Source organism: Pinus tabuliformis, chromosome 7, assembly GCF_031772625.1.
Source record: "Pinus tabuliformis cultivar Carrire ecotype Pingquan chromosome 7, CPIR1, whole genome shotgun sequence".
NCBI classification, from domain to species: Eukaryota; Viridiplantae; Streptophyta; class Pinopsida; order Pinales; family Pinaceae; genus Pinus; species Pinus tabuliformis.
This window is the reverse complement of record NC_142293.1, coordinates 297,265-323,223: the sequence shown is the minus strand read 5'-3', so window position 1 is coordinate 323,223 and position 25,959 is coordinate 297,265. Positions and strand designations below refer to the sequence as shown.

General features: G+C 39.3%; 1 protein-coding gene and 1 pseudogene across 2 annotated transcripts; one reads left to right on the top strand and one right to left on the bottom strand.

Moving 5' to 3' along the window:
- Window positions 1–8,426: 8,426 nt before the first annotated feature.
- Window positions 8,427–16,372, top strand: LOC149244841 (urea-proton symporter DUR3 pseudogene; annotated as a pseudogene).
- Window positions 16,373–19,212: 2,840 nt separating this feature from the next.
- LOC149244840 (uncharacterized) lies at window positions 19,213–22,884 on the bottom strand. 2 transcript variants are annotated; one of them, XM_089457559.1, is made up of 3 exons: window positions 22,789–22,884; window positions 19,771–22,665; window positions 19,213–19,657 (listed from the first exon to the last, which is right to left on the bottom strand). In XM_089457559.1, the coding sequence occupies exons 2-3, from the start codon at window positions 22,353–22,355 to the stop codon at window positions 19,555–19,557; spliced, it is 2,688 nt and encodes an 895-aa protein (XP_089313685.1). In that variant the 5' UTR covers window positions 22,356–22,665; window positions 22,789–22,884; the 3' UTR covers window positions 19,213–19,554. The 2 variants fall into 2 exon arrangements, with proteins under 2 accessions (XP_089313685.1, XP_089313686.1); XM_089457560.1 differs by having other exon boundaries at window positions 19,771–19,861; window positions 19,980–22,881.
- Between the last annotated feature and the right edge of the window lie 3,075 nt (window positions 22,885–25,959).

Below are 25,959 nucleotides of genomic sequence, written 5' to 3'. Positions count from 1 at the left end.
CACCCCTCTGGCTCAGTGAGCCACTACTCACTAACAGACCTGACATCCTCATAGATGTACCTCTGAATCCTCCTGATCCCTGCCCACTGGATCCCTGCGAATGACTCAACTGCTGCTAAGGGTCTGGCTGATCCAGACACTCTAACTCCCGTGACCTCCTAAAGGCCCTGTCCTCCTCGAACTTCACATCCCGCCTGACAACAACTTTCCTCTGTACAGGAATGTAAATCCGAAAGGCCTTTGAGGTCTCACTGTAGCCCACAAAGATACCCTTTTCTGCGGTGGGCTCTAGTTTGGTCCTCTTCTCCTTGGGTATGTAGGAGTATGTAATGCATCCAAAGATACGAAGATGACCAATATCAGGCTTCTTCCCAGAAAAAGCCTCATCCGGAGTCATGTGCCCCAAGGCACGATGCGGACTCCTGTTCTGCAAATAAACAGCTGTGTTGCAGGCCTCTGCCCACAAGAACAATGGCAACCCCTGATCATGTAACATGGCTTTGGCAACCCCTACGATAGATCTGTTCTTCCTCTCCGCAACCCCATTCTGCTGGGGGTTGTAAGGAACAGTGAACTCCCTCCTAATGCCTGCCTCCACACAATAGTCAACAAACTCTCCAAGGGTGTACTCTCCCCCATTGTCCGACCTCAGGGACTTGATCTTCCGACCTGTCTGTGTCTCCATAAGAGCTCTAAACTCCTGAAACCGCTTGAAGACCTCGCTCTTGGTCTTCAAGGAATAAATCCAGGTCCTCCTGGAGTGATCATCAATGAATAAAACATAGTACTCATATCCACTCAAGGAAACATGAGACATCCGACCACTCACATCGGAATGAATCAAATCAAGTATCCCAGTCGCTCTGCTGTCACTGCTGGGAAAAGGGGATTTGGCAAACTTGCCCATCGCACATCCTCTGCAAGTATCAAAGTGATCAATACTGAAATCTGGCACACCTGTAGTGATCTCCTGCAAGGTCCTCAAGGCTCCATGATACATATGTCCCATCCTGCGGTGTCAAATCTCACATAGCTCAGAACTGCTAGCTCTGCTGTCGGTACTACTGCGTAATGCCAAAAGGGACTGGAATGCAAACTTGTACACCTTTGCATGGCGTACACCTATCAGAGTGCCCCTGGGATACATCAACACCTGTCCTCCCCTAAACAGTACCTCATATCCTTTGTCCTCCAAAGTTGAGATGGATATGAGGTTCTTCCTCATCCCTGGCACATAAAGAACATCTGACACCTTCAAGGGAGGTTTGGACTCCCTCTGAAATGTCAGTGTCCCCACACTGACCGCTCTAACAACTCTGTCATCACCGAGTACTACTTCTATATCAGTGCCACTCTCTGAAAGCTCTGAGAAGTACTCACGGACTCCTGTCATATGATGTGAATCCCCACTGTCCACATACCAGATACCCGAAGATGCTCCGCTAATCGAGGGAAAAGCATGCTCCCTCTGAACCTGTGTAGGTGATCCTGCACTAGAGGACTCATACGCAGTGAACCCAAACTACCGGTCAAAACGAACTGCAAAGTCCTCAACCTCTGCTGAAGCTGCCACGCTCTGGTTCTTCCCCTTCTTCTTCTTCTTCTCCGGACACACAACTGCATACTATCCCATCTTTTGACAATTCCAACACTTCACCTTGGAATAGTCCTTCTGTGTGTTATCCTGTTTACCTTTACCTTTGCCTTTGCCCCCACCATTGCTTGTGGAAGCCTGCTTCTTCCCTTTGTCTTTCTTGCCTCCTGCCGATAGTGCTACATCCTCATCCTGCTCAACTGGCTTGGCTGCCCCAAGCTAACCTTTCCTGATCTCTGTTTGAATGCAATCATCCCAAAACCTCTCCCATGTGGGAAGGGTCTCACGTGCAAAAACCCCATCAGCAAAGTTCATCCATGAACGAGGGAGGCCATTCACTGCAATCCGCACCAACTCAGTGGGTGGAATGTCCTCTCCAACTGCTGCCAACTCATCTCTCACATTAGTAATCTTTGTGAGATATCCAGCTGCACTATCATTACCCATCTTAATGGTCTTCAACTTCTCCTTCAGGACCATTTTCCGGTTCTCATTGGTACTCTGGTAGAGATTGGACAATGTTATCCACATCTCATGGGCATTTCTCTTTCCTCTCACATGAGGAATGCAATGGTCTTTGACTCCGTCTAGAATCAGTCTCTTACCCTTGTTGTTCTTTTTATTATACTCAGCCAACTGAGTAGCATCAGTAGGCACAACAACAGGGTTCTGTGTGGTATGCACCATGATGTCCCAGACTTCTGCCTCCTCAAATATACTCTACATTCTCTCATTCCAAACGCTGTAATTGGTATGCCCATCCAACCTATCCTCCACCCTCAATCCCAATGACATCCTGCTGTCCTAAAACTGAAAAATAGCACTGCTGTAGTAAAGATAAAACTGTTGTTTGTGAAAAATCAGCTTGCTGGAATTTTCTGAGTGAAAAATCAGCAGGCTGTAATTTTCCTCCTTGCTGTCCCAAACTGCACTTCAGCACTCAAGCTCCGATACCATGTAAAAATTTCTCATTTCCCACCCCGGTTTTCAGTTTCACCTTATTTCTCCAAAATAGTTAAATGCTCTTTCCCATATCCATACATTCAACAACTGGAAAATAAATTTTGCTGAAAACACAAATTCTGGAAATTTTACAGAATGCTGGAAAATGCAGAAATATAAAAATCAGCGCATACAAACAGCCATTCAACACATTTAAACACAGTAATTTTTTGTCAAGGTGACCCTGGAAAAACCCCCTACAACTCTTGGGGAAAACCAGTTCGAGAGTTCCTTCTTATTTATGAAAAATGCTTTTTACAGTGAGAAATATTCAGCAAAAAATCAGCAAGTAAACTTTTACAACTTATCTCGTTTTCCGTGCCTCACAGCCAACTGGAAAAACTTGCAAACAGCAAAATCTGAACAACAATAAATGTTTTATGTCCTCCTCAATTTTTGTGCCAATTTTTAGCCTTAAATTCTGTTGTAGGCCTGCCTAGAAAATCGTGCAAGATACCAGAAATTCTGTTGTACGATTTCCTCGATTTCTGTGCCGAAAACTGTTGTACGACCTCCTTGAAAATCTGTTGTATGGCCTCCTTGAAAATCGTGCCAGCAAACTCAAATTTCTGCTCCTCGATTTCTGTGCAAACTGTTATACGGCCTCCTTGAAAATTGTGCCCAAAAATCTACCTTTCACTGTATGCTAACTCAGCTGTACAGACTTGCTGGAATGCTGCCTTGGAATGTGTGCCAAGCTGCTGCTTCCTTCTCCTCCTTGTCCAGAAATCTCCCTTGATCTCTTGCTCTCCTTCTTCCATTCTGCTCATGAAAGAATGAATGACCTTTTCCTCCTTTAATCTAACCCTAAGTGACTTTTGGGTGATCCCTAAATCCAATGGCTGAAATAGATTGAGATCTAGGGCTGAGATTAAATGCTCATTTAAATCTCACTTTCTATTTTTTAATTCACCCCACTTTAATAAAGACCCACTTAGTCATTTATTTCCAAAGTCGCTTTTCCTTTCTAATTTTACATTGACTTTATTAAAGTCACTTTAAAATTAGACTTTAGTAACTTTATCACTTAAAGTCACTTTTAAATTAGATTTGACTTTATAAAAATTATAAAGTCACTTTAGGAAAAAAATTAAATTCTTTTGGACACTTTTCCCTAGGCCAAAGATCAAAGCCTTAGGGAACCACCTGTCCTCCGGTACCAAATTTCAACACTGGATCAGTGTTGGTTCGCTAGTGATAGTGTGAGGTATTTCTCACTAATTTATCTGTCAGTCAGATCCTCTATATCGGATAGCCAGTAAGGCATCCAAATATTGTATTCAAAAACTACTGCATAATAATACAAACCCTCAATTGTTGCACCGATTTTCCTGCATTGGGTTTTTCCGGGGACATTTATCCAAAAACAACAATGTCAATTGTCTGTGTGGTTATTTCTTCTTGATCAATTCTTGTTTCCACATATAATTTAATTAGTGAAGGCTGCAGTCGTATTTACTTCGATATTTACAGTGTAACACAGTAAATAACTTGCATGAATTAACAAGTAGGAGAAGTAATATCAGTTTAATGCAGTAGGGATTTGGGTCTCCAAATTTTCGCATGGTATCAAAGCATAGGTGAAGTAAGAGAGAATACCGGAAGAGCCCAACGTTGAAGATAAGGAGGGAGATCGAAGTGTTGCGTAGGCAGCAAATCGAATCCCCGGAGGGGTTGCGCAGTCCAGGGCAGAAGGGCAAGATTCTCAAGGAAAATCTCTCTCTGAGTGTTTTGACAGAGCGGTAAGATTTCCAATTCATGATTTGTCAGTGGCAGAGGGAGTAGCGCAACAGCAGATTCAGCATGGAGTAGTCTTTAGGTGGGACGCAATTTTCTATAGCGTTTGCTAGGTCAGAAAAGCATGATAAGAAGGAAGAAGACACTTTTTTAGGGAATTTCTTCCTCAGTGAATTCTAAGCCAAGGAATTATATTTCTCAGTGGGTGAGCAGTAGTAGCGAGGAGAAGATCTACTAACTCCAGCAGGGAGTGCGTAGGCCAACCTAGTAGTTGCGCAGAGGAGAAAGGGAGAAGTTCGACTTTTGTTGGCAGAGATGGCAGCTAATGGACTGAGAGATCAAGATCGATTGGACAGAGCATCCAACAATGTGATTGGAAGGCTAGGATCTCCTACCTTCTAAATGAGCATGATCTCAAAGCCTATGTTTATAGTGTGGTAGTTGTACCCACCGATGCAAATCCACTCAAGAAGTACAAAGATGAGATGACAAAGGCCAAGCGGTTGATCCTCGACAGAGTGAGGGACCACATTGTATGTCACATTACTGGCAAAGGGACGGCCAAAGAGATGTGGGATGCCTTGGCTACGTTGTATCAAGGATCTTCCGAGCAGCAGAAGATGTACTTGGAAGAGAAAATGAGATCCACAAGGATGCAGAAGGGGGAACGCATTGATCTGTTCCTATCGAAGCGTCAGGAATTCCGAGATCAGTTGGCAGTTGTAAGATCAACGCCTCAGCCTACAGAGATAGTGAGGTTGGACTTGAATTCGGTCTCAGAAGAATGGCAAGTATTTGTCCAAAGTATCCTGGGCAGAGAGAAATTTCCAGATTGGGAAGGGATGTGGGCCTCTCTTCAACAAGAAGAGATGAGGCGAGACTTAGTCAAGTCCAAACTTGATAGTAGCAGGAGCAGTGGGACGAAGCCCGAGGAGGAGGAGGAGAATGTTGTTGGAAATACTGAGAGGGGGGGTGAATCAGTATTTATTATTTTTTGTTCTATTGATTGCCAAAAGCATATATAGATATGTATATGTATGCACAGAACACAGAAATCAACAGCTGGAATAAATTCTTTTATTAAAACTCAAGACAGCGCAATGAAATAAATACAATATAAGTATATCTGACTGTGAGTAGTTGCCAAGCTCCAACTTGGACTTTAGTGAGGCTCCAACCTCTAGAGCACCAACTCTATTTTGCAAGTGGTTCTGCACTTAGGAGCACCTACCCCTAATGACTTTAGTCATGTTCAGTTCTGAGGCTCCAACCTCTTGGGCTCCAACCCAACCTTGGTATAAACTAGTATGCTGCTACACTCTATTCAGCTGAAGTTCTCTCACTCCTACTCTCCTGCCTCTGCTGCTTCTATAGCCTCCGCTGCTTCTGCTGCCTCTTCTGCCTCTGTTGCTTCTGCTACCTCACACTCTGGTTCTTCACCACAACAACAACACCAACAATTCTCTGTTTTTACTGTTTTATACATTCTCATGCCTTTGTCCATTCGTTTCTGCTTACTCGCTGGCTCTTGGGCTTCCTCCTTACCTACTTCAGCGTCCTCACCATTGGCTTGTCTGTCGCTATGGCTTCCTTTGTCTCATTGTGCTCACAGGACATGTTAATTCATAAGATAGTGCCAAATAATCCATGGAGAACACATCTTACTGGTTACGACTGTAACAATGCTCCTTTAACAATGATTATGGGCATACCTAGAGTTCAACTTCATTTAACGGATAGCCACGTCCAATCGCAATCGATTTCACCATGATACACCCCATGTAATTGACGCTCAGCCTTCTAATTCATCAAAACAACTATCATGGGCCTTTCGGCCTAAAAACCCCGCGCAACCCAAAAAACTCGATTACACAGGAAATATGTGCAAAACAGTCGAAAAGACTGAAGGGGCGGACTTCAAGCAATATTACACCCACATCTAAACTGTATCGGGTCCGCAGCTCCACAACATTAGCGCAATCGGCAATTGCGGCTTCTGGAAGTCTTTTATAAGTCGAGCTCATGACGTTGCCGATGGCGATGGTCAATTCACCACTGGACACGATATTATATTAAGCTGTTCTTGATGAGTCCATCGGGTCCATACCTCTATCGCAGTGAGCAGATTACAGTACCATCCCTTTAGGACTTGCGATCGCTGCGGATGCGATATGATGTTAAGCAGTAGTTGATATACTCATCGGGTCCGCAACAGTTCATCGTAATCGGAGGTTTCGGGTGTGACACTTAATAGAACCCGCCGATATAATATATTGCTCCGCTTCCGATAGTGTATTTGTAATATGTATGCTTTGGCCTCCGTTTGCGCCTCTGATAGTGTTAAGTGCATGTATATATGGTTTTTGCCGCCGACGGGTAACTACATGAGTTTGAGGCATATCGCCGCTCCCGATAGTGTAATGTGCCCACCGATGGCTCCTCTTGGCTCCGTCTGCTCCTCTTGGCTCCTCTTGGCTCCGTGTGCTCCTCTTCTTTGGCTCTGTCTGCTCCTCTCGTCTCCATTTTCTCCTCTGGTGGCTCTGTTCTGCTTGCTCTGTTGCTCTGATGGCTGTTTGCTCCTCTTCTTTGGCTCTGTCTCCTTCCTTGAATATTGCCATATTGACATCAATGACAATCTGTGTCCAACAAATGCAGCCCTTGCGTGAAAGGGGCAACAGGAGCAGCGGAGGTAGAAGAAGGACGTCTCTAAGATCAAATGTTTTCGGTGTGGTGAATTTGGTCACTACGCTACGCAGTGTCCTCTCAAGAAGAAGGACAAGGGTGAGAAACATGATCTGCAGGTTGCAACCGCAAGGATCGAGGAGGAGGAATTTGCCATGATTTTCCAGATACCTTCACGGGAGAGGTGGGGTGATCTAGTACTGTAGTTCAAAAGAACTGCAGATGGGAAGGATCCTTGAGGAATCCGCATCTTGGATCAATACCTTGCTACAGGAGCCCATATCAGAAGTACTAGGATGGACCAGTGTCAGTTGGTGCAGTGGATTGCCAGAGTGACAGTTGTAGGGGCTAGGAGCACCAGAGACTGAGCAGCGCAGAGCAGAGTAGGCAGCAGTGCATTTGGCACAGTGCAAAGTCAGCAGCAACGGAGAGACTTCAAAGGGTCAGTGCAGAGACTAACCGCAATCAAAACTACAACAACAGATGCATCACGTTGAACACCTTTGGTTCAGTATTTTGGATGTTTTTTGTTGCAACAGCAGTAGAGTTGCAGTACAGATGCAATTGGCAATAGCATGCAGAGTCAGCAGTAGCACAGATGCAACATTTGAGTAGTAATCAGTGGGAAGTGATGTTATACATCAATAGCGCAGAGGGAGATGTTACAGATTCTGGGTGATGCTTCAGCAGTTTGCATTACTAGAGCACATTCCTTGCTAAGAGGGAGTGTTGATTTCTGGTAGCATCAGATGTGATATAAGCCTCAAAATTTGCAGGGAGACTAGGACACATGTATTCTAGAATACCCAGAAATCATTTTGGGAAATTCCACCGGAGACAGTTTTATTAAAATAATTAATTATTTTTAATGGATGCCTAAGTCTAACTTAGGAAATTAAAATAATTAAAGGGTATTAATGAAACAGGGTGTGAATCTTCTAGAAAAAGACGAAGATTGATCCAATATGATCTAAGCCATTGATTAGAATTTAATCTGGGTTGTTGATTACTCAACGAGAAGATTATAAGAAGGACTTTGATGGGCATTTGGAAGACACGTTGAGTGAGATCAAGAGATTGATTTCTCAAGAGAGCAGTGCCGCAGTGGTCAGAGAAGTCATCGAGGATATTTCTTGCAGTGAGGGGCAAGGATAGTTTTCTGGTTGGAGAGAGGGTAGAGTGAGATCCAAAAGAGGCAACGCAGTGCCATGCAGAGGCAACATAGAGATCCAGAGGGAGTCTGAGATTCAACTGGGAAGTCGAGTTCCAGAGCCAGAAGTCAAGGTGTGAGACCTGAGGGCCAGAGGAACGAAGTTCCAGACAGCAAAAGATCTATGGAAGAGGTGACACAGACCCTAGAGAGGTTGATGTAGATTTGCGTAGGCTGACACAAAGGCTGCGCAGAGCCAGCATGGGGCCATCCATCCAGGGCCTGGATCAGTCTCAGTTCGCCAGTGATAGTGTGAGGTATTTCTCACTCATTTCTCTGCCAGTCAGATTCTCTGTATCGGATAGCCGGTAAGGAATCCAAAGATTGTATTAATAAACTATTGCATAATAGTACAAATCTTCAGTGGTTGCACTAGTTTTCCCGCATTGGGTTTTTCCGGGGACATTTGTCCAAAAACAATAGTGTTAATTGTGTGTGTGGTTATTTCTTCTTGCTCAGTTCTTGTTTCCACATATAATTTAATTATTGAAGGTTGCAATCGTATTTACTTCGATATTTACAGTGTAAACAGTAAATAACTTGCATGAATTAACAAGTAGGAGAAGTAATATCAGTTTGTTGCAGTAGGGATTTGGGTCTCCAAATTTTCACAACTTTTGGCTAGGCTTAGGCTTAGAATCAAGAGTTTGGGAGTTTGTGAGAGCCTTGGCTTCTCCGTAGCATAAAGGAGGTATCTTTTTTTGGAGGAAAAGGTGTAGACTTCATGTTCCACGATTAGGGCTAGTGGTTCGTCAATGGTATATGTATGATTTGAACTTTCACTTAATAAAAGCTCAAATCTAACACGTTTTCATGCATATGTTGTGAATATAGTAGGACTATTCTTGTTATGTTTGCAATGTATGTTATTTAACTTATGTTTATGTTTATGAACTATTTCCTTTGCATTGGTACGAATCTTGTTAAATGTGTGTTGTTGTATAGTTCCATCATTGTTAACTTGTAAACTATTTCGCAGATTAGCTTGTGATGTCTTTATGCTCGTGCGTTCCTTCCAAGATGCATATTATTACAAGATTCTAAGGGACTCACTCATTTTCCCTTCATGTGTTAAAACATTCATGAATTATACTTTACTTTCCGCAGAGTCACACACTTGTTCCCAACAAAGTCACCATACACCACTCTATGTGTTGTTGCAGCCAAGGCACATCATTAAAACCCACTGCATCGGCAACCGAGCCGTATTCTGGATGGGACTCCCACACCAAATGGTGTGAAGTCTAATTGGGACTTCATATCGAGACAATCCCCTGAATGTTGGTGGGTCCAGCACCGTCAACAGTTGTGTACCTTTTTAATTTTTTTCATGAAGTGATTTTTTTCCTCACTTTAATATTAGAAAAGTACACTTAGTACTTTGGAACGAATAAAGTTCATTCTTCAAGTTAAATACTCCATAAAACTTGTAATATGTAGATCTCCATTGAGGATACAAGAATATATATTAAAATGTATGAATGAGAATGATGATACAATTGAGAGTGAGGACCTTGCTTATATACCAAGCAGGTGTCCCTTTATGAACGGTCATGTCTCCTTAGACATGCCTCTTTGTTTAACTAATTATTACTTATTTACATATTATTATGTTTATTATTTATTATCTATATTTATTACTTTTACATAATTATATTCATAACATTGCCTTCCTCTTCAAAAAAGATTTGTCCTCAAAGCTTGTTGATGAAAGGACTTGATCTCTTTTTTCTGCTATGAATGTCTTTTTGTCTCGGGACAGTCATCTTTGTCGATACAAGTTGATATGATCCTTGGATTGATACATAAAATTGGTGCACAGAGGAAGGATTTGACCATCCTAAATTAATCTTTTGTGAAATATTTTGATCACTGGAAAATTGTGATGAATTGTTATCACTGGATTGAGTTGTGCGCACTTCAGTGTTCTTTGGAACATAAGTTTGTTGTTTATGTTCTGAGTGACATGGATTCATAGATTGATTGAGATGTTTGTTCTTGTGATTCAGATGTAGATAAAGAGTCATTTTGGTTTCCCTTATCATGTGTGTGGCTAGACTCTGATTTAATTCAGGTTCTGATGTCATCAAGTTGGTTACAAAATCTTCACTTGGAATTTCCTTCGTCCCAACATCTGAGTGTGTTTTTTCTTTAACTGACGTGTCTTCTTCTTGAGTTATGATATTCATTGGATCGGTATTCATTCCATTTTCTTCAACTTGGACTGAAACGATTGGAGACTTCGATACTACTTCTTGAAGTTGTTCTAACTTGTCATTTAGTGACTTCTTGTCACGTTTAAGCTTCTTTATTTGTGTAAAAGAGGATTGGGTTATGATTCCTTAGATGTAAAACCTCTTTGATTTCTGGATTGTTGATTTTATTCTTAGTAGCCTCATCATTTTTTAAACTTTTGATTTGTTCTAATAATGTTTGATTAAGATTCTTTAAACGTAAATTTTCTTCTTCTTGTTCCAACAAGAGATGCTTAAGTTTCTTCTTTATGGCCTTAACTTTTTTAACTTGTTCAAGTTATTTTTTGTTATGTTCTCTGAAGTGTGAATTTTCTTTGTCTTTACTAGAGATAACTTCTTCAAGCTCTTTCTGCTTCTTTGGTATAGTTTTTTTATTAACCTTGAAACATTAATTCTGAAATATCCTTTAAGTATTCTGATGAAGGCTTTATCAGTTTTGACTTCATTGTCACATCGTGGAAAGTGGTCATCTTTTTCTTCTAAGGAAACATCAATAATTTGTTTTCTGTGTTTAGAATGAACGTACCTAATTCCTTAAACTAAGGTCAACCGAGAATTATGTCAACTTCTTTGTCAAGCATAGCTACGACACGAAATTGAGATATGTACTCATAATGATCAATTGTCACCTGTAAATCATTAATTTCATATTCTTTTTTGCCAAAAATATATGTTCTTTCTCCTATGTTTGACTCTGGAATTAATAGTGGATTTGCCAAATTAACATTGATATCATTTTCCTTGTGACTTGTGCTGATAGTGATATTAATATTCTTCCCTTGGGTATTCCCTTTTAATGTAATTAATCTACAATTTGCCATTGGAATAAATTTATAGAAAAATTTTGCTTCCTTTCCTTTTGAATTAGACTACATTTGTCTTTTTCAAGATGAAATTAAGATTTTTGAAAATAACCCCTTCTTAATCTCTATAATAAAATATTATTGTTTTCTCCTTCTATAATCTTGTATCATAGTACTCTTTTTCTTGGAAGAACCATTTTTTTTATCAGTAATAAACCTTCAAACTTATTATTCCTTAAAACCTTAGTATTGAATCCTTAACAATTTCCCCTTTATCTTTCTTTAGTCAAATGTATAAACTTTATAACCCCTTATATATTATTTTCCTTGTATAACCTTTTATATCTCTTATAAAAATATCCTTCTTGATTTATAAAATATATATTTATTTTTTCCCACTTTAAAAAAACATTAATATAGCTCCACTATTTAAATAAACTGCTCCTTATATTTATTATAATGCTTTTAAAAAATACTCTTCATTTGTTATAACCTGTTATCCTTATGTCTCTTTATAGTTCTAGATTTAACCGTTTATATACTTTAATATATAGATCTTTTAAGTAACTTTCTACAATACTCACTTTGTGCTTATATATTTTCAATATTTTTATGACTTGAATTTTTCTTTAAAATATCTCTTATAATATAAAACTTCTCTTAATATATCTTTTATTTATAATATTTTCTTCTTCTTTTTGAAAAGTTACAACCCTAATAAAACGTGGTTATTCATCTTTTTGGGTTACAACCCTAATAAAACGTGGTTATTCATCTCTTTGGGGTATAATATAAAATATATGTCCACTTATGTTCCTTTGACTCAGTTAATTTTCTTCGCGTAAAAGTAAAAGTTGTCATTCACGTAAAGAGATTTTGTATTCTTTTTGTTATTCTTCTACCTTGAAAATATCATGGGAAATTACCATGGATTGCTAATACCACGAGCTTGTAAACCACTGAATGAAGAATCAATATAATATTATTTACTCTCCCTCTAATTACTTATAGTTTTAGATATTTGGAAAGATTCTCTTTTGACTTTAATCATGCACTTTTTATCAATAATGTAAAACTTTTTTTATATATATGAATGTTCTCCTTCAAAATTTACATTGGACTATATTTGTTTTTTTTTAATAAAAAAATTTTGAACTTTATATTTCAAATTTTGACTTTTTTGTTTTTGTATTCTTTATTTTTTTGTGTTATTTTTCTTTATCAAATGGCCAAAGGCCTAAATGGCGACATGGAGAAACCCCAAATTCTAGTAGCAAAACACTTCAACAACAACGATATTGACGAATTTCGATGGCCAGGACCTGGGTCAAATTGGCTCTGTGCAGCGATTGAGCGGCCAAAAGATCAAACAACTCTGATACCAAATAGAACGAACAAAGTTCATTCTTCAAGTTAAATACTCCAGAAGACTTGGAATATGTAGATCTCCGTTGAGGATACAAGAATATATATTAAAATGTATAAATGAAAATGATGATACAATTGAAAGTAAGGGGTTTGCCTTTATGAACGGTCATGTTTCCTTAGACATGCTTCTTTATTTAACTAATTATTACTTATTTACATATTATTATGTTTATTATTTATTAATCTAAATTTATTACTTTTTACATAATTATATTCATAACATACTTTTAACATAAAGTCACTTTATAAAATACAAGTGACTTTAATATTAAAAAAAATACATGATACAACATTTCTAAATATCTTTTCCCACCATGACATTAAAATAACTCATAAATATCATCAAGACAAAAGTCATTAATGCGCTCACTATGCTAAAAGGAATAAAAATCTAATAACACCTCTCCTCCATACTATTGTCAACAAAAGTGATACCAAATGTTTGGGAAGCTTATCTGACAACAACATTATCATCGTTATTTTATCCAGCATTCTTACCTATTTTACAAAGTGGCAATGGAGATATATGAGATGTTTTGCATGTTGCGAAAGCATCTTCCCACCATGACATTAAAATAACTCATAAATATCATCAAGACAAAAGTCATTAATGCGTTCACTATGCTAAAAAGAATAAAGGCCTAATGACACTTCTCATTGATACTATTGTCAACAAAAGTGATACCAAATGTTTGGGAAGCTCATCTGACAACAACATTATCATCGTTACTTTATCCAGCATTCTTGCCTACCTTACAAAGTGGCAGTGGAGAAGTAGGAGATGTTTTGCATATTGCCAAAGCATCTTTTCAATTTAACTATTCAAGAATAACCCTAGAGTCATCCAAAAATGGGAAACAAAAGGGATCAGTATGTCATCCTATAAAACTTGGGGAACAACTTATTGTCACCTATAATCACTCAATATATAAGGAGACCAGTGAGGAAGGGATTACAGTAATTCATCTCCTTCTAAGTGTACAGATTGGTGTTAAGAAACCAGTTTCATTAGCAGCAATACGAGATGTGATTAATGCATTGTTGATTGGTGAAGTTATGAATTCAAAACTCACGCATCAAATGAATGCACCCTTACCTCCTGCAGCAGCATCAACACGGGATGGGAAGACACTAAATTAGCTTTGCGTCTGGACAAGTGGCGGACTGCTTGTATTATTTCTGGAACTTCGATAGTAGAGACTTGCATTAAAATCCCCAATTGGGCAGCACAGATTTTTCATCAGCTAGCAGTCCAATTATCTTACTGTAATTTGGAAATAGCTAGTGTTGTTGAGAGTTCCAATGTTGCTCGGGAGTATGGAATTAGTGGCCCTTCCTTTTTTGCAAGTGGTGATATGTTCAGATAATACTTTTTGGAATAATAGCCATCGAAATTAAAATAAGGCTCCTTATGCACACACCATTTGTGTGATTATTCAAGCTAGATGGGTCTCTGCTGTGCACATTGTTTTTTGTTTCTTGACAAACGTTATTGGAACAACAATGTTACTTTTTGGAGGATCAACCATTGTGGAAATGCTTACTAGAGTCTATGCTACGAGCTTCCTAATACCTCTGAGTGTCATTGTTTACACAATTGTTGGAGGACTAAAAGCTACCTTTCAAGCTAGCCATATACATTCGGTAATTGTTCATCTAGTATTGGTAATATTTGCATATTGGGTATATACAGCAAGCAGCAAGCTGGGGAGTCCAAAGGTTGCATATGAGAAGCTGGTTATAGTGCTGCCCTTGATGGTACAAGTTCTTGTACCATCAAAAAAAAAAAAAAATTATGATGCATCTTCGATCGTTGAACTTTGATCTTCGATCCTTTTTTTTAGTGAAATGAAGGGGTACTTTTTTTTTCATTTTTTCTTTTCACTGAAATGAGTATGGTATTTTTTGACAAGCCAAAAAGCTACATAGAACCACTGTCACATGCAGGACTGGCATATGATCCTGTCAATGGGAACTACAGAGGCTTATATCTCACAATGTTGAATTTAGGTGGCCTAGGTTTTTCTCAACTTCGGCACTGTTTTTGTAGACAATGGATGTTGGGTCAGTGCTACGGCAACTTGGCCATCTTCTACCCATAAAGGTTACTTGTTGGTTGATCTTATTTGGTCTCTCTTGTTCCACTTTCATCGTTGGCATCATTGGGTCTTCGTGCAGTATTATTTCTTACAATGCTATTTATGGCCATGACATATGATGATTTCTCAGATCTTATTGCAGTATCTTCACTTTGTACTTATGACATCAACCACACTGTATCAATTCCAATGTCAATGAAAAACAGATTCTCAAAGTTTCTCAAGCAGTGGTCCTCATCTTTGGATGCTTCACGAGGATCCTAGCAGTGGCACGGAACAAGTCTGACATTTCATTTGGATGGCTGTATTTAGCCATGGGAGTACTGATTGGTTATGTGGTAATCCCCATAGCTTACATGTTCCTGTCAAGGAAGGCGAATGCAGTAGGAGCCATAACAGAGACAATTGGCAAATGTGTAGTAGCGATAATAACATGGTTCTCTGTGACAAATAGGGAACATGGGCGGGTTAGCCTTGACACTACAAAGAATGCACCCATGCTTACAGGAAAGCTCGTATCAATCCTAGCAAGGAGGTTAATTCATGTTACCTGTAGTCTTGTACGGCCCCAAAATGACGACTGGGAGACAACCTAGTCCATGGCCATGGTCGTTTTGAAGACTGTCCGCCAAAATTTCAGGTTACTGGTGCATCAGCTAATGTTAACTTCCTTCAGAGCCGTGCCAGACATTGTACCCTTTCAAGAGGTCAAGTTGAAACATATTTCATTGAGCACCTTAAAAGTGATTTGTTTCCTGGCTACAACAAAGAGTTAGTAAAATGTGAGTTGGAGGATGCTAGATTTGGTGCAGTGTTGGTTGTTGCATGTAATTTCAAGTATGAGCAACTGAAAGTCAATGGCCTCTCCAGAGGGAGATTGACTTCATTATGGTATGTTACTCCAGCTTTCTGAATCAACCATGTCGTGAAGCGTGTTATCCAGCTGAATTGGAAAAGAGATTGACTTCATTATGGTATGTTACTCCAGCTTTCTGAATGAACCATGTCGTGAAGCGTGTTATCCAGCTGAATTGGAATGCCAAAGGAATTGACATGAACTCCACACCTGTAGGAATTCTTATAATGAATGGAAAGGACATGTACTGCCTCAAGATTGAAAATGATAGTTACTCTAGAATAATGGTTACAGATATTACAGTTGCTGGAAAAGACAATTTTAAACTACATTCTAATGGGGTTACCATTAATGCATCTTTTGCAGTCTATTTTAAGAACTCCGTTGAACAAACACATATTTGGTATGACAACTATCACCTTCATTTCCTTTGGCATATATCAAAATATCAGGGTGGAGAGGGTGTCCATACTAACAATAACAAATAAGTGGTTGTGCCAATGACTGGATGTGTTGTGAAGGTTCTAGTAGAAGATGGGGCATCGGTAAAGGACCCATCTACCCTAATTTTGGAAGCCATTAAGGCGGGACAGATATTGCAGCATTCTAGCTGGCAAGCAATTTCAGCAGGGAGAACTGTAATGTCCTCTATTTCTTGAATTTGGAGATATTATTTCCTCTCACCTAATTGTCTACTACAGGCTAGAGAGAGGAGAAAATTATCCATGAGAACCATGGCAACTTACCCAATTTTTTTTATTATTAAATAAAAAGGGGTAAATAATAAATAATAGGAGAGGCAAAAAGTATTTTATTTGAAAAAGGGCAAAGTCACTTACAAGGCGAAAATTGACTTCTTCAATAAAATAATATTAAAAGAAGATCTAGAAGTTCGGAAGTGTCTCAATGAACGATTATAAAAGGAAAAGAGAGCTCAATGATTGATCATTCTAATCCATCATATCATTTGTTGTTGGTAAGGAGCTCAAGCGAAAATTGACTTCAATAAAATAATATTACAGGAAAATCAGAAGCTTGGACAAGTCTCAATGAACGATTATAAAAGGAAAAGAGAGCTCAATGACTGATCATTCTAATCCATCATATCATTTGTTGTTGGTAAGGAGCTCAAGCAAGTTTGCTTTTGAGGGTTTCTGGTGAGGCCCTCACACTAGCTTCTTGCCACCCTAGTTAGAGTACTTCCATCTTCAGTGGATGTCTCTTGCCACCCTAGTGGAATCCATTCTTGTTATTCTTTTTTGGGAGATTTGATCACAAGGTTTTTGCAAATTGCGGCATCAAAATTTGCATTTTGTTTCACATACCAAGACCGAGTTCAGTCTTACCAAGAGATCAAGTGCCAAAGGTTTAAGAGCTGAATTCTGAAGCACTGGTTACAGATTTGAAGTGTGATCCCCAAGATCGAAAGCATCATCATCAAAAGAAGTTTCAATCTGCAAAGAAAAAAATATTCAGAGGCCGAGTACCTATTTCTTTGCCCAAGAAGGAGCACAATTGTAAGGCCGAGAACCTCTTCTTCTATGCCGAAATTATTGAGACAAATTGAGGCCGTGTCTTCTCCAACAAAACCAAGGGTCTGAGTCAAGCTCACAGATACAAGGGAAGGCCGAATTTGATTCCAGTTGTGGCCAAAATTGTTCTACACCAGAGATCAAGTTTCTGTCACCAAGGCCATGCCATTTAATTATGGGAGCAGACTTTTTTGATGTATTTCAATTGAGTATTGATAGTGGAATATGAAGCAGAAATTCTTGTGCCCTGACTGTGATTTAAAGGGCCGAGTCATTCTAGATCTAAGGGTTTCAAGAGTTGAGTTATAATAGGGAGAGAGCCGCATTATTCTAGATGCATCAGCGATAGTCTCAAGAGCTTAAGTGGATCAAATCATCCGCCATCACTCCATGTCTGTTGAAAGGAGACAATTCATCTAGCCATTGGAGAAGCCATGTTGCAATATTAGGATCAAAGGAATCGAACTGCAGCCACTGATGTTATGTTTTAGATCTGATTTCTACATGCCTGTAGCAGTGAGTTTATGAGAGGCTGAGTTCGTGTACATGTTCCAGATTTCATGTGCCTGTAGTAGCTTGTAATGTGCATGTAGCAGTCTATCAAATAGGGCCGAGTGGTGTTTATTTGTAGCAGCCCAATCAGATCTGTTTGTTCCTCCAATAAAGAGTTCAATTTTTGCCTCAGCTTGTTCCTGTGCAGATTGCACATAAATTGTTTGACAAAAAATCTCTCTGCTGTTTATTGAAAAAAATTCTGAGTTTGCAAATGAAGTGTTGTTAAAAAGTGTAAGTTAATATTTTTGGAAACATTTGCTTGAAGTCATTGGAATTATTCTCTAGATCTTCTTTAAATTCTGTTTGGGGACATTACAAAAACTGTATAAGAAATATTTGTTTTAAATTAAGCACAATAGCACTTCCACGAAAGTTCCAATATTCAAACTCCCATAACTCACTTGAAAATCCAGCGAGCGCGAAGGAGTTTGAATCTAGTTTTGGGTGTATTGTAATAGTTGTATTGATTGATTTCTATTTTTCTATTTATATAATTATTTTCATTTTCTTTGAGCCGACATTCATTTGTTTGGACAGACATACTTAGACATCACCTCCGTACTGGGCTGTAGTATTTCATATCAGCCCTAACATTGAATTTCACAGGGTTTAGATACAAGAAAACCTGCCATGAGATGAAATTTCTGAATTTGCAGTGAAAGTTATGACACAGAAACTTCAACACACACCAACCCAGATTTCAAATCAGTGATATCTCGGGTTTCCTTTCGAACCCCTCCCATGGACAAGCCAGCTACCTTTCATGAGACTTATAAAAAAACTCTCATTTGAGACTCTAAGATAGACACCCTCAAACCACTAGGCATATTAGTTCTAGGAGGTCCCAGTGCTAGACTCTCTCCAAACAAGAATACCACACTCCAAGTTCACTCAGGCAACCAATCTTCCATTCTAAGATTGCTACACCCCAACCTTGGATGTTAAGGGTGCTAGACCTCCTTGTTCTAGGGCTCTTCCCAGGATTCCTTTAACAATTACACAGTCAAGTCCTCTTAACAACCTCAGGTACTCCCCTGATGACAATATCAAAGAATGCATCAATTCTTTCCTCATTCTAGGCCTCCTCCTAGGTTTGCACAAACAAGTCCCTTCAGCCCCAGAATTTCCCTCACAACTTGGTTAAAGAGCATTTTTCTATCTGCCCTCATTCCACCTCAGTTCCTCATTCCAGCATGCCTTCACATCCTTTCTACTTGTCATGGTTTTGTTTTCCACACTTCCTTTTTAGCTTTGTACTTGCCTCATTTTCTGCTTTTGGTCGAGTAGCAATAGGAGCTGCTTTTGCTCTGACACTATGAATGGATACTAGATGTACCTTGATTCCCAAAGACCTATTTATTATGGCCATGAGTTTATTAGTTGAACACTGATAAAATTATCTTATATTATCTATATCTTAATTATTATGAAAATTCGCCAAGTATCTACTTTTGACCCCTAAAAATTATCTGGTCTGCAAGAACATTAGTTCCCGTGAGCCACTCACAAATGTTGATCCCCAGTAAACAGATCAGAATTACTTCAGTTTAGCCTATAACTACCCTTAGGACTTATATGCTGATTCAGCACAAAACAAAACAATTCCCCAATAATTTTGTGTGATTTCACTCGTTGCTTTACAAATAAGAAAGTAAGATTTCTTGAAGAGAATCCACTGTCACAACTTTCCATGTAAATACACATTAAATTAACGCATTCCTGAATAAACTTCACGTAGAACATCCACCTGAGAACCATTGGCTTGATTTAAGAATCTTCAACTTCTTGCCCATCAATTATTTCAATTGCACTGCTTGCGTGCCAGAGGCTCATGTACACTGCTCTGACCCCAGCCTTTTTTTATCCTTTTCAGAATTTTTGTTGCAATTGTGCTTCCCTCATCCCTGCAAGACCAGCTACGTTAGCACTCAAGATTCTAGTCATATGAATGCAATCCCCTTAAGAACTCGACTAAAGCCAAAACTATGAAAATATAGGAGAGATAAGAGAATATTACCTTTGCAACAAAGAACGCCAATAATTTTCGCTGAAACCAAAATCTTCTTGAGGTTGTAGTACCACTCCTCCATTGACTTCATCATGGCGAGCTGCCATTTTCATCATATCATCAGCAACTTTATTAACTTCATGCTTTTTACCTAGTTTATCCAAGGTGTCAATTAGTGGAATATATGCAGCAGGATCAAAAATGCAGCCTTTATCTACCAGTTTATTTAAGAGTGCTTTGACCTCTTCCAACTTCTCTTCCTTACATAGGTGGCGGATCAATGCCACATAAGAAAAACCATCAAGGTTAAATCCTTTCTGCAAAACTGTATCAAGAACATTTTGAGCATCGAACAGCCTTCCACTTTTACAGAGCTCATTGAAAAGCATACTATAGGCAGGGACATCCATGGTACACACAGTTTCTGCTCTTTCTAACAGTTTCCAAGCTTCATCAACATTGCATGCCTTACAGAAGCCACCAATAAGTGTATTAAACAAAGAAGCATTAGGGGGGATGCCTTTCTGGCACATCTCATTTAAAAGGGTATGAGCTTCATATACTCTGCCTCCTTCACAAAGACAGTTCATTAGCAGACTATAGCTAAAGGCATTAGGCACACAACCCTTCTTCTGCATGTAAGTGAGTAATTTATAGGCCTTATCTATTTTGCCTCCAATACTAAGGCCTCGCATCAGTAAATTGTAGGTTCCAGTTGTAGGAGCACACTCCCTTGTTTGCATCTCACTTAAGAGTTTGAAAGCCATTGACAATTCTCCATGCTTACAAAAGCCATCTATTAGAGTACTATAAGAGATAGCATCTGGGTGAAGGCCTTTCTCCAACATCTGAATAAAAAACCTCTTTGCTTCATCCAATCTGCCCTCTTTGCAGAGGCCATCAATGACTGTTGTATATGTGACAACATCAGGAAAGCAGTTGTCATGTTTAACTGAATTTACCAGCCCCAAAGAAGCATCGTCAGTCTCATAGAAATCACCAATAGCAGCACTGCCATGAAGCCATATGCGATCCATCATTTTAATCGCTTTGTTTACTTTGCCATTTTTACAAAGGCCTTCTATCATAATATTACAAGTTATCGTATCTGGAGTGAGACCTTTTTCCCTCATTTTGTGTAGAAGATGTTCTGCTTCTGAAATCCTGCCCTCCTTGCAGACACTTTGGACCAAAATGTTGTAAGTAACCGTATTAGCAAAACAGCCTTTGCTCAACATTTCACCAAGCAATTGATTAGCTCGTTCAACATTACCTCTCTTGCAATACCCATGAAGAAGCGTGCTGTATGTTATGCTGTCTGGAACAACTCCATTTCGAAGCATCGCATTCAGGATCCTCTCTGCATCAGATAGCATACCCTCCCTACACATGCCGTCGACTAATACATTGTAGGAGATCACATCGGGAGTGATGTTAGCTGTCATCATCGCTTCCAGGAGCTTGCGAGCCTCAGAAATTCTCCCTAGCTTGGCCAGTCCACTTAAAAGAATGTTGTAGGACACCACATTGCAGGAATGACAATTATCCTTCATGTGCTCCATAACCTTGAAAGCTTCGTCAAGTTTGCCTTCCTTGCAAAATGCATCTAGAATTGTGTTAAAGGTAGCTGTATCAGGATTAATTTGCAGCTTCTTCTCCATTTCGTTCAGGGTTTTGAATGCACTGTCTATCTTTCCCAGTTTACACAAGCCAGAAATCAAAGAATTGTATGTAATAACATTGGGAGTACATCCATCATACGACATTTGTTGAACCAGATTTTCTGCTTCCTCCACACTCCCCTGTTTGCAGAGACCATTTATAATGGTATTGTACATCACTGCATTAGGGATGCATCCCTGAAGCCGCATATCAGAAAGAAGCCCCAAAGCATGCATGACTCTATTTATCTCACAAAATCCTTTGGCAAGAATGCTGTATGTAAACACGTTAGGAGTGCAGCACTTTGCTCCCATTTTCTGCACAATATGATAGGCCTCGTCTACCTTGTGCACATTACACAAAGCTCGGATCATAATGTTGAATGTAAATGTATCTGGCTGGATTTTCCTCCGCAACATTTCCCTATAAAGAACAGAAATCATCTCTGGCCTGTCCTTTCGTAGGAAAGCTTCCAAGAAAACATTGTAAATCCGCGTCGTTAGTACAGCATCATGTTTCTTCAGCTCGTTAAAGGTTGCGTAAGCTTCATCCACGAGTCCAGCTTTTGCTAAACTCTTCGCTATGGTCCAAAGTGCGGGCACGGCAATGGCTGAATCTTCTCCTGGTACATTCTCAAGCAGTTCTTTGACTTCAGCCACCATCTTAGCATGGCAGAGAATATCTGAAAGGATTCTAAAAGGCCGCAAGCTGTACGTGCAGGCACCTGCCCTGCCTGCCCACTTAAAAAAATTCCACGCCAGGGGAGCATAGTTTCTATTTCTATGAAGAACTTCTGAAACAAGTGATGGTGTTAGGCATTGGGGTTTCAGGAAGGAAGCCAAAGCGTTTTCCAGATTAGGACCCCAGCAAAACCTTTCTTCCAGGAACAGTGAGCAAATCCGAGTCACCTCATCCGACCAACGTGACACCATTGGTGAACGAGTGAATACGTAAAACCCTAAACACCAAACCCTTTGTCCCCAAGGTTGCCTCAACTGATTTGGCTACCGTGCAAAATTGAATGAAACGCTAAACACTTTGTCGAGTTGGTATTTTTCCAAGGGATACACAATGAATTTGTTAGGCTTACCAATGGTTCAAATCCTATTTGGTATCACACGCAAGCCTCTGGCGACTTCGAACCTTAGAATCTATGCAATTTTCAGTCATGATCTCCCTTCCTCCTATCAAAGTCGTGCTATATTTAGCTATTTCGGGTATCCAGACATATGCTTCTTCTTCCTGTGATTCCAGGAATATGATTTTATTAAACCCAGTTTCTGTTTCTGTGGACAACAGACGCTTGTTTTTACAACTGCGCTTCGAATTACTTGGAAAAGACATTTCAAATGGCCAAAAGCATACCTGAACAGTACCCTCATACTAGTTATGCAAAAGCCACGCCTCGATCGATCTTGCGTAGTGGGTGTACTGTTAGCATTTCTTATAACAGACCGCCTCGGCTCTTTATGCGTCTACTTTTTAAATTCAATTTGTTTTATATTGTAATTTGGTTTTTTATTTATAAAATTACATAATAAAAAAATAATAATATATATTATATTAAAATATATAATATATAAATAGTAATTATAGATTAATATTTATTTTATCATATAAATTAAATAATTATTTTTAAATTTAATTAATAAATAGAAAAAAAATCATTTTTAAATTTAGTAGAGTCTTTCATTTGTAAAAAACAGATGTTTCGTGGTCTCAATCTGCTCAGTAGGAAACCAGGTTTGTTGGCCATCGGACTGCATTGTATGCCATCCAAAATCTGAGAATCTTAAGTCTGTCACACAAAGCCTTATAGGACTGTATGTCTATAAACCAGTTCACCCTTAACATGCTAACATAAGTACTACTAACCGACATATACATCATCAAAATAAACAAAAAAGAAGTTGTTCGCTACTACTCATCAGAGGACTCCACCGAAGTTGGGTCCTTAGCGCTAGAACCTAGTAATTCTGATTGAGGAAGGCACGGAATGTGCTTCTCAATACATTTTGCTGTTGTATTTGAAATTCGACAAGTTGAAATTCTTTCTGAATTTCCTGGAAACCGGGGTCAAATTTAATAGAACCTGTAGAATTCATAATAGCTCGAGCAACAATACTCTTCATCATCCAATAAAGCTGCACTGTCTATTTACACTGAGTGATCCTACCTCAAGTCTAACCGGGATTAGGATCCAGTAAACGCCAATCCTCAAGTTGTGCTTCATTCTCTGCCCGTTGGTTGAGGTATGCCTCCCATGACACAATCAGCTGCTTTACCTGAGCAAGAGTACATGTATTATAAGCTTGGGTTAATGCATTGGCATGCTGGGCATCAGACTTTCTACCACTCCCTCTCGATGGCTGCAACGAGGAGGAGTCCCGTCCATCTCGATTCCTAGCCTTTTCACTGCAACTCCGACCCCCAATTCCCGACGGACCAACACCTGGAAATGGTCGAGCCATATCTATCATTCACCAATCCAACACAATATACCCGTCCCCCCGAACCGACCAAGCCACGAGCCAGGAAAAGACCAGCAGCGTGCAGGCTGAGTAGAATCCCAAACTAATAAGACTTGACACATATACAGATGAAAAGAGTAGGAAGCAAATAACATTAGGCCCGGGCCATGCAAAATCATAATAGGTCAAGAGGGCCAGCCACCAACGTCGCTCGTTGCCAATCACCATCACCTCGTGCTCAGACATATCACTTAACAGATAGAAACTAGGGATTATTTGTCTCCACAGAAGGGAGATGCTACAAATCAGCTCCTCGAGCCAATTCCCATAGATACACCAGAACAATATAAAACCAGAGATGACGAAATAAAAGAGACTTTCATGAGCCAATCCATCCAATCACAAAGACAACCATTTCCATTGGGTAGACAATCCTTCCATAAAAGATAACTGATCCAAATTGTTCCATACATTCCCATTCGAAGCAATAAAATACCATATAAGACAAACATCGGCATAGAAACAACATATGCAATATAAAAATTAGCCACACAAACATGCTAAATGGTCCATTTTGTTTAGCAAAATGGTCCATTTTACAATAAAATGTGTAATTCCTTCATTTCTTTTCAAGTTAAATTTGACCCATAACCATTTTATACATGGTTAATAAGGTAAATGTGTGCACTGATAAGGCATTCTTTGTGTTGCAATAGTTTTTTTTGTTATATTTATGAAGCCTATCAACCACATTAATATTTTTAATGTGTTTGAACTAGTTATTATATTATGGATCTAGGATTTTAATTATTTTGTTACAATACCATGGCTTATCAATACCACATGCCCAAAAACCATAATTTATTTCAAAATCAAAATATTTTACAAATACTTTATTTTAATTTAATTTTATAACATTTTTTAATTAAATTTAAAAACAAAAAGGTTATAATCACTTTTGAGGTATATCTAAACCCTCCGATCTCACCACTACTAAAAATATTCCCATAGAGATTAAATAGAGGTTTTAATAATTAAAAAATGAGAATATATACATATGTGAAATTTATATAATATAAATAATATTATAAAGAACCATGATAGATGCATCTTAACCAAGGATCCAAGCAAAGAGAGAAAGCAAAGTGACTAACAATGATAGAGGAAAGATAGTGCATGATTCTTTTAAGTTTTTTATTATTGCATTTTCTTTGACATGATTGATCCAAAATATGGGTTTAATATTTTACAACCAAATTTTTTTTTTATAGATATTTTCTTAAATACAATTCAATGGGATCATATTTGAGAGAGAGTGAGACGGAGGGGGAATAGAGTGTGGGAGGGAGGCAGAGAGGTGGGAGAGAGGGAGAGAGAGGAGGGGGGGAGAGGAGGAGAGAGGGAGGGAAGAACAAAGACATTGAGAGATAGAGGTGGAGAGAGAGAGGGAGTGACAAGGGAGAGATGAAGATGGAATGAGGGAGAGAGGAGATGAGGGAAGAGAGAGAAAAGGAGAGGATAGAGATAGGGAAAGAAGGGGAAGAGAGAGACAAGGAGACATAGATATGGAGGGGGACAAAGGGGGAAAGTGAGAGAGAGTGTGTGTGATGGGGGGGAGACAGAGGAAGGTGGGAGAGAAAGGGAGAGAGAGATGGAGTTGAAAGGGGAAGAAAGACATAGACAAATAAAGGTGGAGATGGAGAGGGAGTGACAAGGGAGAGATGGAGAGACGGTGAGGGAGAGAGGAGAGCAAGAGGGAAGAGAGAGAGAGAGAGAGAGAAGGGGAAGAGATGGAGGGAAAGAGAGAGATAATATGGAGAGAGAGTGTGTATGTTTTGGGGGTGAAAAGAAGAGACAAGGGGAGATAGAGATATAGATGGAGGAGGGTAGAGGGAAGAAGAGAGAGGTAAAGAGAGGGACGAAGGAAGAGAGATAGATATGGAGAGAGAAGTGGAAGAGAAAGAGAGAGGGAGAAGGGGAAGAGAGAGAGAGAGGAAGAGGAAGAGGGAGGGAGAGAGAGAGAGATAAATAGATATAAAGAGAGAGTGTATATTTGAGGGCTGAG

What these genes read in the sequence shown, in the direction of transcription:
- LOC149244840 (XM_089457559.1), bottom strand. Translation starts at nt 22,355, where the DNA reads ATGGTGTCACGTTGGTCGGATGAGGTGACTCGGATTTGCTCACTGTTC. An exon ending in TGGCGTTCTTTGTTGCAAAG is followed by an intron (nt 19,658 to 19,770) that starts GTAATATTCTCT and finishes CTGGTCTTGCAG; the next exon opens with GGATGAGGGAAGCACAATTG.